Genomic DNA, 15,655 nt, shown 5'->3' on the forward strand with positions numbered 1-15,655 from the left:
GCCTGACACCCCCTCCCTGAGCCTCACCACTCCCCCACACTTATGCCATTCCAAAGTCTCACTCTCCATATCTGGTCCCAGCTCCATGTTGAATCTCCCTCTTCCCAACACCTCACTGTGACCCTGACTCTCACTCTCCCTCCTTGTAGATCTCTCCCGATTCCTGGCATTCATCCTTCTCTGACCTCATCCCAAGCTGCCACCCCATCCCTACCCCCACCCCATCTTTGATTTCAACATCAATCACTGATCCCCATCTCAAGCTTGATCTAGGTCCTGTCTCTGAGCCTCACCCTATTCCCAACCTCAAGCCTTCCCTGATCCTTCCCCACACAGGCTAAACCCACACTCTCAGTTTTGCTTAAGCTAGTTTGACTTCTCTTTCTATCATTTGCCATCAGAAGAGCCCTGACATCTTAAGTCCTCACTTGGGACATTTTTACACAGATAAACATCTAATGAAGCTAAACCACAAAGGCAAACTTAATAAGTGGACAGACGGAGGCTGAAAGTGGGGAGGACAGACAAGAGGAGCTTTGAGCAGATGGTGTGCAAAAGACTGGTCTTTTCAGCATGCGTTCATTCCTGTGATCATTATTTATTGAGCATTTAGTAGGCTCCAGGCACCGAGGACATACAGTGAATAAACTGACAGGGCCCTGTCTCCAAGGAGGGAAAACAGACTAGGAAAAAACTGCAACTCATGGAAAGCATTTGGGGAGGGAGTGGTGAGCTCACATAGCTTGAGGAAGCCAGGCAAGGCCTAACCCAGAAGATGATGCTCACCTCAGGGTGAAGCTGAGACTCCCTGGAGGAGCATTTCCTTTTACTTGTGGACAAAGGGGTCTTCCTTGGCCAGGGGTATGAGCATGAACAGGAGTTTCTGTGCCTCAAGAGACTGTTCTAGCAGGAGTTAAAGCCCCAGGGAACACTGCCCTTCAACCCAGAGAGGTGCCTTCTTAGAAGGTGCTGCCCCCATTCTACTGCAGGAACAGCCAACAATGCTGCACACACCCTTGACTCTGTCACACCCAAGATACTTCCACAGGGACAAGCATGGAACAGAAACTTTATTAGGAACATCTGCCTGCCCAGTGGACTTGTGGCTGCACATGGCTTTCTGGGGATGCTGACGCTCCACGCCAGCCTGGAAGCTGCAGAGGAGAAGGGCTAAGGGCTACTTGTCTCCTTCCACTTGGGGCTCAGCAGGTGGCCAGCACATGTGTCTGCGATGTTGGTCATGGGGGTAAAGGGGGTTCTTGTGGCATAGATTTGGCTTCCGAACCCTCTTTCTCTTTGTTCATCCACCACCCCCAAGGGGAACATGTGTTTCCAGCTCCTCACAAGGCCACCTGGCGGGTTGATGTTTTGGCAGTGCCTGCCTCAATGTCTCCAGCAGACACTACAACACACCTGAGATGGGAAAACCACCCCCTGAGCTCGGATCAGAGCACACAGAGCCACCAGCTTGGTGGCTCAACGCTTAACACTCAGAGTTGAGGAGATGCTCCTGTGAGGGTCAACGAGAGCGTCCAGCCCTCGTGAGGACACAGCTTCAGCCCTGTTCTCTCATCTAATGTCAGATTTGGGGCTCGCATGTGACCATGCTAATTAGCCAGTTAGTGGGTTAAAGATGTGACGTTCAACGGGAATGATGGTGCTTCCTTTCCATGGAGGTGCAAAGGCCGGTCCTTGGAGGTACCTCAACAGCTCCTCAGAAGGTTGGTGTGGCCCCTGAAGACACCAGTTCCTAACTTCCCCACATCCTATAGCATCCCCCCAAAACCCAGATACTGCCTGTCCAGAGCCAGATCACCTTCCACACACAACCTCAGGGTGTTGGTTATTCTTTCCTTCTGAGAAGAGATATTCCTTCATCGATGGTTTTCAGAGGTTGGAAGAGACATTGACAGACGAAGAAGTGTAGGAGGTAACACGATGACGTGCCAAGAACTCCTTGCTGACCAGGCCATGCATAGCCAGGATCTTGAGGAATCCATGGCGAAAATTTTGGCCGATGAAGGCGTAGATGATGGGGTTGAGGCAGCTATGGAGAAATCCCAGAATCTCGGTGGCATCCAGGGCCCGGCCGATGTTGTTGCGGCGCTCACAGCTCTCCTGGATCACCTGGGTCCTCATGAGGGTGTCTGCCAGCAGGACCAGGTTGTAGGGCAGCCAGCAAAGCAGGAAGATGAGGACGACAGCAAAGATGATCCTCATGGCTCGGTGCTTCTGCCCCATGTGGGCCTTAAACAGTGTATGCAGGGTGAATCCATAGCAGAACAGCATGACAAACAGCGGCACGATGAAGCCAAAGGTGTGAGGCAGGATCCGCAACACCATCCGCCATTTTGCTGTGTTATTTCCCAGGACCTCATAGCAAACTGGACTGGAATTGTTTGGATGGTAAGCCTGGCGGAAAAGGAAGAAGGGCAGGGACAGAATCATAGACAGTCCCCAGCAGCCGAGACAAACAAACTTGACCAAGTGACGCTTCTGGGTCAGTGTGCGTGTGGCATGGACAATGGCCAGGTAACGGTCCACACTGATGCAGGCCAACAGCAGGATGCCACTGTAGAAGTTGACTTCCTTCAGGAGTGAGACCACCTTGCACAGGAGTGTGCCAAAAATCCAGCCAGTCACCTTGGAGGCGGCCCAGATGGGCAAGGTCAGGGCAAAGAGTAGGTCGGCCAAGGCCAGGTTCAGCAAGTAGACATCAGTGATGGAGCGGCCGACCCTGCTGTATAAGATGACCAGCATCACCAGGGAGTTTCCCAGCAGGCTCAGCAGGAACGCTAGGGCATAGGTGATGATCACAACATACTTGTTGAGTGTCTCAGTTTCTAGCCTACAGGGGCTGTAACCTTCATCTGTAGGTGGCATGCCAGTGAAATTTAGATCATCATAATCCCACATCTGTGGATCTATAATATTTGACATGTCCTCTTCAGTTTCAGCAATGGTTTGATCTAACTGGAAGGTTAGAAGGAAGGAAATGTGATTTAGTAGCTCGGATTCAAGGCATTCTCATCAAGGATGTGAGAGCAGTTACTGGGATATCCTTGGCTTCCCTGTTGGTTTGGCAATGAGAGCTCCCCTTCCTCCTTTGACTCCAACCTGGTCTTCTTCGGAGGTTGACTTCCCAGTGTTCTCCACCTTCCACAACTCTAAGGCCTGGCCTGAGTGTGGGGTAAGTTGGAATATGGGGAAAACACCTTAGCCCTAGCTCAACCTACAACTGCCTCCTCTCAGCCTATGTCTCTACCTCTGTCCCTCTTTAGCCTTCTCCATCCTCAGCTGTGTCTGTGCATTTGGATGTGGGGACCAGGTTGGTCTTAGACATTCAGGGAAGGGCCAGCATTAAGCAAAATGCAAGAAGGCAAACCTGTTCCCAGGTGTCCCCTTCTAGTATTTCTTTTCCTATGTTCTCCCTGATTCTTGTTTACCCTCCTTAAAATCTACTGGGGGAAGGAAGTGATAACAACACATTGCATTAAACTGTATATTTTAAGCCTTCTTTAAATGAGGAGCACATATTTTGTTCCTCTGTCTAAAGGAGTTTTAAGTATTTGAGAAGATAAAGTCTCCATCTTGGTCCCTGAAACCCTCCACCCCCGACAAAATCCACAGAATCGTTCAAGAGTTTTCAAATATATTTCCTATTGTGAAATATTTTACTGAAATAAGATCTTCCCAGAAGCCCAGTATGTGAAGCAGATAAAAGCTGAGCCACTGTGGGGCATAGTGTGCTAATCTCCGAACCCAGATGGCCCCTAAAGAGCCCCTCAAAGCTCCAGGACTCTCCAGAGAACAATCTGAAAGCCTTTGGAAAGTCACCGAGGTTGGTTGTAAAGACACCTAGCATCCAGTCTTCATTCTATCCTGATTCTACCATTAATAAGTTTCGTGTGTAATCCCAGCACTTTGGGAGGCCAAGGCAGGCAGATCATGAAGTCAGGAGTTCGAGACCAGCCTGACCAAAATGATGAAACCCCATCTCTACTAAAAATACAAAAAAAATTAGCTGGGTGTGGTGGTGTGCACCTGTAATCCCAGCTACTCAGGAGGCTGAGGCAGGAGAATCACTTGAACCCGGGAGATGGAGGTTGCAGTGAGCCGAGATCGTGCCACAGTACTACAGCCTAGGCGACAGAGTGAGACTCCGTCTCAAAATAAATAAATAAATAAGTCTCATGACCTTGAGTGGGGTCTCGTACCCCTATAGATTTCAGTCTTCTCATCTGCAAATCGAGGAAGACAGAATCATCCACCTCTCATTTGCTGCCAGGCCTGAGGGTGTATGATGAGTCCACTCAGATCCACACATTTTAGTATGTTCCCTCCCTACCAGTATTTGCATTTTCACTGAAGACAAAGTCTTAAGGTGAAGCAATAAACATCAAATTGGGGAATGGTCAGCCTCTTCCCACAAAAGGGCAAGGTATAAAAAGAGGGGACGAGGAGGCTGTCCTCTTCACCTGCTACCTCCATGTATGAGTGGTGGTCACAAGAGAGGAAGCGGTCAGCAGAAATCCTCAGCTCCCACAGAAATGAATACATTTTCCAAAATAAAGTCAAGCCAAGCAGCCCTACCCCACAGAAAGTCCTAGCAAACAGAGGTGGCTTCCTACCTGAAGCACCGGCCAGGTGTGTCCAACGGTAGGAGCTGCAGTCAGAGATCAGAGTGACTTAACAGCTAGAGGGCACTTGATGAATAAACGGAAATAAGGAAACCACATCAGATGACACCTCCCTTCTGAGCCCCACCCATGTCTACATTTGGGGAAGAACAGTTTAAGTCAAGGGATCACAGACTTGTGATTAGAGACTGCCAGGGTCCATATTACCAAGTGGGGGTCCCAGGTGTGAAGCTGGGGTTGAGGGTCCATTATCTGAATTCTCCACTCTATGGATGATCATTTTTATTATTTTCCTTTTCTTGAATTTATTTCCATTTGTTTATTCCTAAATTCCCTAGTATATCACCTGTGGAAGCTTGCAACTTCCTGACAAGTATAAAGGGCGAAGGATTTGACTTACAGCAGAGACTTCAGAAGGAGTCTCGCATAGGAGGGACTTGGGGGCAATCCAGTGGGAAAGAGGAGGAGGACTGCACTTGAGTTGTGTTTGAACAGCAGGCACTCAATCTCTACTTATTTTGCAGGCTTCTTTGAGGTGGCCTAGCTCGGATTCAAGGCATTCTCATCAAGGATGTGAGAGCAGTTACTGGGATATCCTTGGCTTCCCTGTTGGTTTGGCAACGAGAGCTCCCCTTCCTCCTTTGCCTCCAACCTGGTCTTCTTTGGAGGTTAGCTTCCCAGTGTTCTCCACCTTCCACAACTCCAAGGCCTGGCCTCAATCTCTACTTATTTTTCAGGCTTTTTGAGGGTATTTGAATGGAACACAAACGCTCCTTTGCCGCCAGCCACTCTTTCGCACAATCACTGCCAATGACCAGTTGGTTTAAATGGCTCTGAGGCTGACGGCATAGGCCACTCCCAGAGTCTGGCTGGTTAGCAGAGAGACCACAGAGCTGGGGCAGTCCATGAATGGAAGAGCTGTGGTCAAGGTCACTGCAGCCCCCATCTCAGTAACGGAGAACGGCTTCTCTGGGAACCCACCTTAGCTGCCTCCAGCAGCTAATGGCTGTCCCCTAGCTTGAGTCTTCTGGCACCTTCGTCACTTCTCCATATAACATGAACCCTGCTGTGAGGCATTTACAAGTCAGCCCTCTTCTAGCTTGGGAGCCATGAGACAGCAAGAACCTTCTTCAATTCATGTTTATGTTCTCTTTCAGGGAATATAGTAGGTGCTCAATCAATGGTTGTGGAATAAATGAAGGGAGACATTTCTCCTGTGATTCATGGACCATAAGTCACCACCACGATTCAGTGTCTATTGCTTTTGGCTACACACTAAAGTCACTGGTATGCCTGATAGCTTCACTTCCACACAGCCCAGTTGGTCTGCCTGGCATTGCTTCTTCCCAACCTTCCTCTAATGTTTGGAGCTAATGCCAGTCTGTGCAAGTATAAATCCTGCCCTACCACAAATGCCAAATTTACCATGCCATGGATTCCTACAGTTCTGCACTGGAAAGAATTTTTTTCTTTTTTTAAGAGACAGGCTCTCACTGTGTTGCCAAGGCTAGAATGCAGTGGTGTGATCATAGCTCAGTGTAACCTCAAATGCCTGGGCTCAAGCAATCCTCCCACCTCAACCTCCTGAATAGCTGGGACTACAGGCAAGAGCCACTACATCTGGCTTTCTTTTTTTATATTATATTTTTATTTTTATTTTTTATTTAGTTATTTATTTATTTGTAGAGAAAGGGTCCTGATATACTGCCCAGGCTTATCTTGAACTCCTAGCCTCTAGTGATCCTCCTGCCTTTGCCTCCCAAAGCACTGGGATTACAGGCATAAGCCACCATGCCCAGCCGGCAAGCCTATTTTTTAAGCTAAGTTTTGCTTTCCGCCTGGGCTCTTTTATCATTCATAGATGGTAACAGGAAGTGTAAGGGGACAATAGCCACTCATGCTTTGCTTTTACTGATGTTGGACTATTGTGCTCTAACGCCTAGACTAGAAAGGAGTCAAAGATGGGGTAGTCCCAGGAGGCGGGAGACTCCCTCTATTAATCATCTAGGGAAAATCAGCCCCAAGGGCAGAAAATAGTCACTGGGGACACAGGAGAAAAAAGACGGGGGCCTAGACTGCAAAACACCTGCCTATACTCAAGAAAGACCCTGAGGCCGGGAGAAGGATAGTTTTTGCCACAAGGGGGCAGCAGTTGCTAGACAGGGAATCCCCTGGGAGACACCCCCTTGAGAAAGACCAGGGCCAAGAGCAGGTATATTTAACACCGGGTGTTAAGTTCTTCTTGGTGTATAATTCCCTTCTGCTTTTCCTAAACCCTCAGTAAGTCGGTTCACTATTCCAGTCTATTTCAAGGAATCACTGAGGGGTTAGGGAAGAGGCTGGTCTCCTGGAGCCCGAGGAGTGAAGGGGAGCAGCCCTGCTGCATGAGTGTGGTGAGGGCAACAGCAATGCTGGGGTCTCCAGGAGAAGTTGCATCTGGAGGACAAGGGTGGAAAGAACCTTTCACTTCGCAGTAGGACGAGCATTTCACTGAAGGAGGGAGAAAGCACATATAGATGAGTTTAGAATAAAATTTTACCCACTTCAAAATGTTCCAGCAAGTCAGCCCACCCAACCTATCTTCTATACCTCACTTCCCACTTATAACTGTGCCCTCTTAAAATGGCCTAGAATGCTCCTGCTGAGAAAGCATTTTTCCATTCCATGTAGAGCTCCCAATGCCACAAAGAAAGCTGTGACAGGTGCAGCCCGAATGCCAGTCAACTGGCAAAATGTAGTATCTCTTTGGGCGACATCTTCTTACCACTCTGTTTTAAACATGATGACTTCTGCACAGACCATGTGAACAGCATAATGTGGCTGTAAGAACATCTATTTTGTCCCTGCATCAGCCTTATGCCAGCTTCAGCATCTCTTCTCATTCCTCCAGAAGAATCCACTTGGATCTGGGATCAAAGTAGAGGAAAGGGGTAGAGGGAGGTTTCTCCTCTCTCCCCAGTGATGTCCTCGTAACCACAGCAACAGGCTCAGGGAGTGAATCTGTGACCTAAGATGATCCAGTCAGAGCAAAGTTCAGATGTTTGCTCAATGAATGTGGAAAAGCAAGTATATAGTCTTGTTGCAGTCAGCAGCCATTTTGCTACCATAAATGGCAAAAACAGTCCAAGGAAAAAACCAACACACAGAAGAAGGCAGAGTTGAGAGAATCAGAGAAACAGACCAAGAGTCCTGAACAAACCATGCCCAGAGGCCATCTTCTCTCTGTACTTTCTTCGGTTCCATGAGCCAATAAATTGTCTTTATTGTTAAGACCAGTTTAAGTTGACTTTTCGGTTACCAGCAACCAAAACATGCCCAACTGTGAGAGTTCTGGAAACCAAACGTGGTCTAGGATGAGAGGAGCAGGGAGTAGTGTCAGTGAGACACTGGGTCAAGGCTGCAGTGGTAAAGATACAGGGGCATTGACAGACACGTGACCTAGCCAGGTGCAGACCTCCCAGCCCTGATCTCCAGTCTCCAGAGGAAGCCAGAGAAGGACCTTGAAAAGTGAGCATATTTGTTTCCTGCAATCTCCGTTTTAAAACTAAAATTAAATTTAAAAATTATTTCCTGCAATCTCAATTTTTTTAAAAAAAATTAACAAATAAATAAATAGGCCAGGCATGGTGGCTTATGCCTGTAATCCCAACACTTTGAGAGGCCAATGTGGGAGGATTGCTTGAGTTCAGGAATTCAAGACAAGCCTGGGCAACATAGCAAGACCTATCTCTCTAAAAATAAAAAGTAAAAGTAAAAATTAGCTGGGCATGGTGGTGCGTGCCTGTAGTCCCAGCTATTAGGGAGGGTGAGGCAGGAGGATCGCTTAAGCCAGAAAGGTCAAGGCTGCAATGAGCTATGATCACATCACTGCACTCCAGCCTGGGTGATGAAGTGAGATCCTGTCTCTAAATAAATAAATAAAGTGAGCCTGGGCAACGTAGTGACACCCATCTCTACAAAAATGTTTTAATTATCTGGATGTAGTAGCACACACCTATAGTCCCAGCTACATGGAAAGCTGAGGCAAGAGGGTCGCTTGAGCCCAGGAGTTCAAGGCTGCAGTGAGCTAGGATCACTCCACTGCACTCCAGCCTGGAAGACAGAGTGATGTACTGTCCTGAAAGAAAGAAAAATTTAAAAAGGAAAGTGAGCGTCTGAGCACTCATCTGAAGGAAACCCTCCGGAATGGATTCAGAAAATCTGCATGAAGGACCCAGAATTCCTTGCTTTGAAGCCAGACAGACCAGGATGGAAATACTGGCTCTTCTTTACTAGTTTGTGATCTTGGGTGGTGATAGGAAAGCATTTTTCTATTCTATGCAGAACACCCAGTGCCACGAAGAAAGCCATGACAGGTGCAGCCTGAATGCCAGTCAACTGGCAAAATGTGGCATCTCTTAACATTTATCAAAATATCCTTATCTATAAAAATGGGGATAATAATACTTACCTCTCCAAGCTGTTGTGATGATGGAAGGCTTGAGCTCCAAAACAGCTGGTACAAATCCCAACTCTGTCCCTGGCTAGATGTGTGCCCTTGGGCAGCTTAGATGCTCACTCTGTGCCTCAGTTTTCTCACCTGCAAAAGGATAATAAAAGTAGGACCTAGTTTATAGGATTGGCATCAGGATCAATTAGTTAATATATGTAAAGTGGTTGGCAGATAATAAGTGTTCAGTCATTTTAGTTCATCCTGGTCTGGCTGGCTCCAAAGCAGGGAATTCTGGGTCCTTCATGAGGATTTCTGAATCGATTCCAGAGGGTTTCCTTCAAATGAGTGCTCAGATGCCCACTTTCCTTTATTTTTCTTTCTTTCAGGACAGGACATCACTCTGTCTCCCAGGCTGGAGTGCAGTGGAGTGATCCTAGCTCACTGCAGCCTTGAACTCCTGGGCTCAAGCGATCCTCTTGCCTCAGCCTCCCATGTAGCTGGGACTATAGGTGTGTGCCACCACAACCAGATAATTAAAACACTTTTGTAGAGATGAGGGCCTTGCTATGTTGCCCAGGCTCTTATGATCACTTTATTTATTTATTTATTTATTTATTTATTTTGTACACAACCCCCATGGTCCCGTTGGGGAGCTGTGTATCGAACACACCAAAAAATGCAGAAACTTTGATGCTGAAATTCCACTAAAAGAGGGAAGGGAGGAAGAGGAGAGAGGGAGGGAAGGAAGAAAGGAAAGAAGGAAGGAAGGAAAGAAGGAAGGAAGGAAGGACAGGAGGAAGGAAGGAAAGTAAGTTTATCACAGGGTTGTTTATAATAATAAAACAGCAATAATTTCAATGTTCTTCAAAAAATGTTTATACAAATTATATTGGATTTATAAAATGGAATACCATGCTTCTATTTAAAATAATGTACAGCTATAATTAATGCTATGGAAAAGTGTTTGTAATAGGATGCTAAGTGGCAATAAAGATTAACAAGCAGAATGTACAGTATTACATGTTGTATCAAATACATATATGTGTATGCACAGGGAAAACACGGGAAACGTAGTCAAATGTTAGCAGGGGTTATCTTTGGGGATTGTAGATATTTGGGATTGTAGATATTTGCTTCCTTGCTTATGTCTTTTGATGTTGCTCAATCTTTAAAATAAGCATTACTTTTGCAATCAGAAAAAAAAAAAAATACACACCAGGCGCAGTGGTTCACGCCTGTAATCCCAACACTTCAGGAGGCTGAGGTGGGTGGATTGCTTGAGATCAGGAGTTCGAGACCAGCATGGTCAACATGGTGAAACCCTGTCTCCACTAAAAATACAAAAATTAGCTGGGCATGGTGGCGTGTGCCTGTACTCCCAGCTACTTGGGAGGCTGAGACAGGAGAATCGCTTGAGCCTGGGAGGCAGAGGTGAGCTGAGATTGCACCATTGCACTCCAGCCTGGGCAGCAGAGTGAGACTCGGTCTCAAAAGATAAAAGAAAAAAAATACATATTTAGCCATTTTCATAAAAAAATCAGTAAATAAATACCACTGTAGCAGTCATTCCCATCCCCTCACTCCAGTTTGCCTGCACAGCTCTGTTTGTGAGCAGACACCCAGGACTCTGAGCTTCCGTCCCACTGGGGTCCTCCCTCCTCAGCCCTGAAACCTGCAGGCTTTTTTGCCTCTGGGCTCCCACACCACTTAGTTCTCCACTGCTGCTGTTTTCTCAGACTGTTTTATGCTTATTTCTAGGAGTCTTTGTCTCACACTGGACTATGAGTAGGCAGGACTCAGGCACAAAGCCTGGCACCTGGTCATGATTCATAAAGCTCCCCTGCCTTCTCTCCTGGCCCCTCCTGAAGGCCGGAACTATAAAGGATTCTAGTTTGCATCCCTGGTGCCCAGCAAAGTGTGTGACACAAGGAGGGGTGTGTGACCTCTGCAGGTGCCTGGGACCTGGGCTCAGAAAAGCCCCACCTTAGCGTCTGATATTCTACAGTCGCTGTCTTATAATTCTTAATAATTTTATCTTGGAATGTGTGTTTTATAAGTGAAGTCAGCCAGGCACAGTGACTCATGGCTGTAATCCCAGCACTTTGGGAGGTCAAGACTAGAGGATCACTTGAGCTCAGGAGTTTGAAATCAGCCTGGGCAACATAGCAAGATCCCCATCTTGACAAAAAAAAATTTTTGGGGGGGCCGGGCACGATGGCTCAGGCCTGTAATCCCAGCACTTTGGGAGGCCGAGGCAGGTGGATCACAAGGTCAGAAGTTCAAGACCAGCCTGGCCAACATAGTGAAACCCTGTCTCTACTAAAAACACAAAAACCAGCTGGGCATCGTGGCGTACACCTGTAATCCCAGCTATGCGGGAGGCTGAGGCAGGAGAACTGCTTGAACCTGGGAGGCAGAGGTTGCAGTGAGCCGAGATCGTGCCACTGCCCTCCAGCTTGGGCGACAGAGCAAGACTTCGTCTCAAAAAAAAAGTTTTTTTTTTTAATTACAAGTTAGGAAAAAAACATGGGAAGTCCACTGGGTCATGCACAGATACTGGGAGCCTCAGCTCACATGCTGTCCCACCTCTGTTGCCTTGAGGGATGAGGTCTCAGCTACCCGCTCCCTAGCCTCAAGACCACCGTAGTCCTCGCTTTCATGCCCGTCCGTGTGAAGAGACCAACAAACAGGCTTTGTGTGAGCAATAAGGCTGTTTATTTCACCTGGGTGCAGGTGGGCTGAGTCCGAAAAGAGAGTCAGCAAAGGGTGGTGGATTATCAATAGTTATTATGGGTTTTGGGATAGGCTGTGAAGTTAAGAGCAATGTTTTGCGGGCAGGGGTGGATCTCACAAAGTACATTCTCAAGGGTGGGGAGAATTACAAAGAACCATCTTAAGAGTGGGGGAGATTACAAATTACATTGATCAGTTAGGGTGGGGCAGAAACAAATCACAATGGTGGAATGTCATCAGTTAAGGCTATTTTTACTTCTTTTGTGGATCTTCAGTTACTTCGGGCCATCTGGATGTATACGTGCAAGTCACAGGGGATGCGATGGCTTGGCTTGGGCTCAGAGGCCTGACACTCATCCCTTGGAGGTAGCTTTGGTGCAGCCACAAGGCAGGTCAACATCAGGGCCCAGGCTCCCATGACGGTCTGAACTTGCCCCACAAGTATCCCTGTGCCCCAGGGGTTGCAACATTAAAAGCAAATAAGAAACACTCTGTCCAGTGAATACAGCGATGAAATGAGCTTAGAGATGCCACAAATTCTTTTTATCCCTTCAGCTCTCGATCTGCTCTTTCTTCTTGTTACTTGGGCTGCAGGGCATATGAAGATTACCCCAGAGGTTCAAGCAGTTCTTGTCATCTCTGAAAAGATGGGGGGATGTGAAATATCCCCACCTTAACACAGTGGTTATGATTTGTCAAAGAATGTTTCGTGCCCCAAACACCAACCTGTTAGCAATGTAGCACTGTTTGATCTTGGGCACTTGTGGCATTGCCTGGCACTCAGTCTTCAGGGTCCATGACCGAGAATGCTCTTCTCAGATGCCCCTGCTCAAATGAGAGGCATGCTGGCGTCCAGAGGCCTCATATTGGACTCAGACCTAACGTGCTGGCCTCAGAGGAGGACTCGAAGAAAACGAGAGCAAAAACTACCCTCCAGCCTCATCGTGTCTCAAATGACCCCACTTCATACCAGTCACAAAGCTGGGGAAAATGGGTCCCCCAACACCGTTCCCTAAGCCCTGAGACTCTCCAAGAGAAGAATGCCTGGGGTTGGGAAGGGAACTATGTCCCTTGCTCACCATCCCTCAGGCACGTGGGCAACAGGAGATAGCACAGGATTGTGTATGGGAGGTGGACAGTCAGTGATGTAACTACCCAAGGGGTTCACCTTGCCCGCTGCCTAGATGGAGCCAATTCCTCAAGACAGAGGAACTGCAATGGAGAAAGAGGAATTCACACAGAGCTAGCTGTGTGGGAGACTGGGGTTTTATTATTCCTCCAGTCAGTCTGGAACAAGCAGGGAGCAGAGTTTTTAAGGAAAACTTGGTGGGTGGGGAAAGCCAGTGAGCGAGGAGTGCTGATTGGTCAGGGATGAAATCATAGGGAGTCGAAGCTGTCATCTTGTGCTGAGTCAGTTCCTAGGTGGGGGCCACAAGATCAGATGAGCCAGTTTATGATCTGGGTGGTGCAGCTGATCCATCAAGTGCAGAGTCTGCAAAATATCTCAAGCACTGATCTTAGGAGCGGTTTAGGGAGGGTCAGAATCTTGTAGCCTCCAGCTGCATGACTCCTAAATTATAATTTCTAATCTTGTGGCTAATGTTAGCCCTACAAAGGCCGTCTAGTCCCCAGGCAAGAAGGTCTGCTTTGGGAAAGGGCTGTTATCGTCTTTGTTTTAAACTATAAACTATAAACTGAGTCTCTATCAAAGTTAGTTCAGCCTATGCCCAGAAATAAACAATGACAGCTTGGAGGTTAGCAGCAAGATGGAGTTGATTAAGTTAGATCTATTTCACTGTCTCAGTCATAATTTTCCAAAGGCGGTTTCAGTGATGTGTGGGGTGAAAAAGCAGGTGATAAAGTTCCCTTGTTGGGACTCTTTTGTGGAATCAATGGCTATAAATGGTGAAGAAGGTTCGCACTGCAAATACAGTGTTCTCATCTCAAAGCAAACTATACTTCCCAAGGAAACCATGTATGTCAGGGCAAGAGGACAACACCATTTTGTATCAGGATGTGTCCCTCATGCCCTGAAGCGAGGCTTCTCTTAGCTTCCCCACCAGTGACAGGTAACAGCTCCTGTTCTCAGCTGCCCTGGCTGAGCTAATCCATGAATGCTTACCTCCCTGAGGAGGCTGCCTCACATCACACCCCTGAGCGGAGGAAGGATCCTACTTCCCATCAAAGGACCTCTCTGCCAACAAACAGAACTGTTGCCTCTGCCACAGCTCTTTTGGCCAAACTGGGGATGTCCGGTGGGAGTTGCCCCACATTCCCCTCTCCTCTGCTTCTGAATGCCTTTGTCATACAAAGGGCAAGGGAAGCCAACATCCAGAGCTCTTTTGCTGGTCAGAGATTCCCCGAGTGTCTGTCCTTACCCCAGTCTGCTGCATGTGTCTGTGTCATAAAGCTTGGGACTCTGGTAGGAAATGGGGAAACGAGGATAGGTAAATGTTGCCCTAAGAATGAGTCTCATTCCTCTGTTCTTGTTGGGATGTGTTCTTGGGAAGGGTGGGAATTGGGGGAAGCTTGACTTTGTGTCTTCATCAATAAACTTATTTACACACACAGACACACATACACACATACCCCCACACCTTTTTCCAGTCAAGGGCAAGACAAAGGAAGAAAGGAAAAAGCTTTCTCAAGCATTTAAACAAGGGGCCTGGCCAGGCACAGTGGCTGATGCCTGTAATCCCAATGCTTTGGGAGGCTGAAGCAGGTGGATCACTTGAGTCCAGAAGTTTGAGACCAGCCTAGGCAACATGGCGCAACCCTGTCTCTACAAAAATACAAAAATTAGCCAGGCATGGTGGTGTGTGCCTGTAGTCCCAGCTACTTGCAGGGCTGAGGCATGACGATTGCTTGAGCCCAGGGAGTTGAGGCTGTAGTGAGCCATGATCAAGCCATTGCACTGCAGCCTGGGTAACAGAGCAAGACCCTGTCTCAAAAAAAAAAAATTTTTTTTTAATTTTAATTTTAAAAAATTAGGACAGGCACGGTGACTCATGCCTGTAATCTCAGCACTTTGGGAGGCCAAGGTGGGAGGATCACAAGGTCAGGAGTTCAAGACCAGCCTGGCCAATATGGTGAAACCCCATCTCTACTAAAAAATACAAAAATTAGCCAGGCGTGGTGGCATGCACCTGTAGTCCCAGCTACTCAGGAGGCTGAGGCAAGAGAATCACTTGAACCCGGGAGGCGGAGGTTGCAGTGAGCCAAGACTGTGCCACTGCACTCTAGCCTGGGTGGCAGAGTGAGACTCTGTCTCAAAAAATAATAATAAATAAATAAAAATTTAAAAAAAATGAAAAGAGGCTTACAATTTCATTTTGTAATGGGTACTGAAAATTATGTAGCCAGTCTTGATGCCAGTTAAATATGTGTTAGATAGATGAAATACTGAAGGAGTGGAGAGGAAAAACAGCAGAACAGAATTCTCATCTTAGCTCAATGGATGGCAACTATTCTTCCAATTGCCAAAACTCATGGACTCATCGCTGATGCATCTTTATCTCTTACACTCAACAGTCAATCCACCAGAAACTGCTGCTGACTCTGCCAAAGTAAATTGCAGCTCCTGTTTTCTCACCAACTCCACTGCTATTGCCCTATCTTCTGCCACCCAGTGTCCCTTCTCACCTATATCATTGAAACAACCCTGCTCATCCCTGCTCCCACCCATTGTGTTCTGTGGTATATTCTCATCACACCAGAGGGAGCAATCCTTTTACAACGCATGTCAGATCATTGTCACTCCTTCTTAGTATCCTGCAACTGAAGCAGGATATTTCCCTGACCCCTTTGCAGGTGGGAACTGGAGTGTAGGTGCTGGAATTAGCCAGCTGCT

The 15,655-nt window shown here is 47.3% G+C and overlaps 1 protein-coding gene across 2 annotated transcripts; it reads right to left on the minus strand.

The window, feature by feature from the left end:
• Positions 1–578: 578 nt before the first annotated feature.
• CXCR1 (C-X-C motif chemokine receptor 1) lies at positions 579–4,702 on the minus strand. Of its 2 annotated transcripts, XM_009444265.4 has the most exons (2): positions 4,632–4,702; positions 579–2,973 (listed from the first exon to the last, which is right to left on the minus strand). In XM_009444265.4, exon 2 carries the CDS (start codon positions 2,938–2,940, stop codon positions 1,888–1,890), a length of 1,053 nt encoding a protein of 350 aa, XP_009442540.1. In that variant the 5' UTR covers positions 2,941–2,973; positions 4,632–4,702; the 3' UTR covers positions 579–1,887.
• Positions 4,703–15,655: the final 10,953 nt, after the last annotated feature.

Source organism: Pan troglodytes, chromosome 13, assembly GCF_028858775.2.
Source record: "Pan troglodytes isolate AG18354 chromosome 13, NHGRI_mPanTro3-v2.0_pri, whole genome shotgun sequence".
Lineage (NCBI taxonomy): Eukaryota > Metazoa > Chordata > Mammalia > Primates > Hominidae > Pan > Pan troglodytes.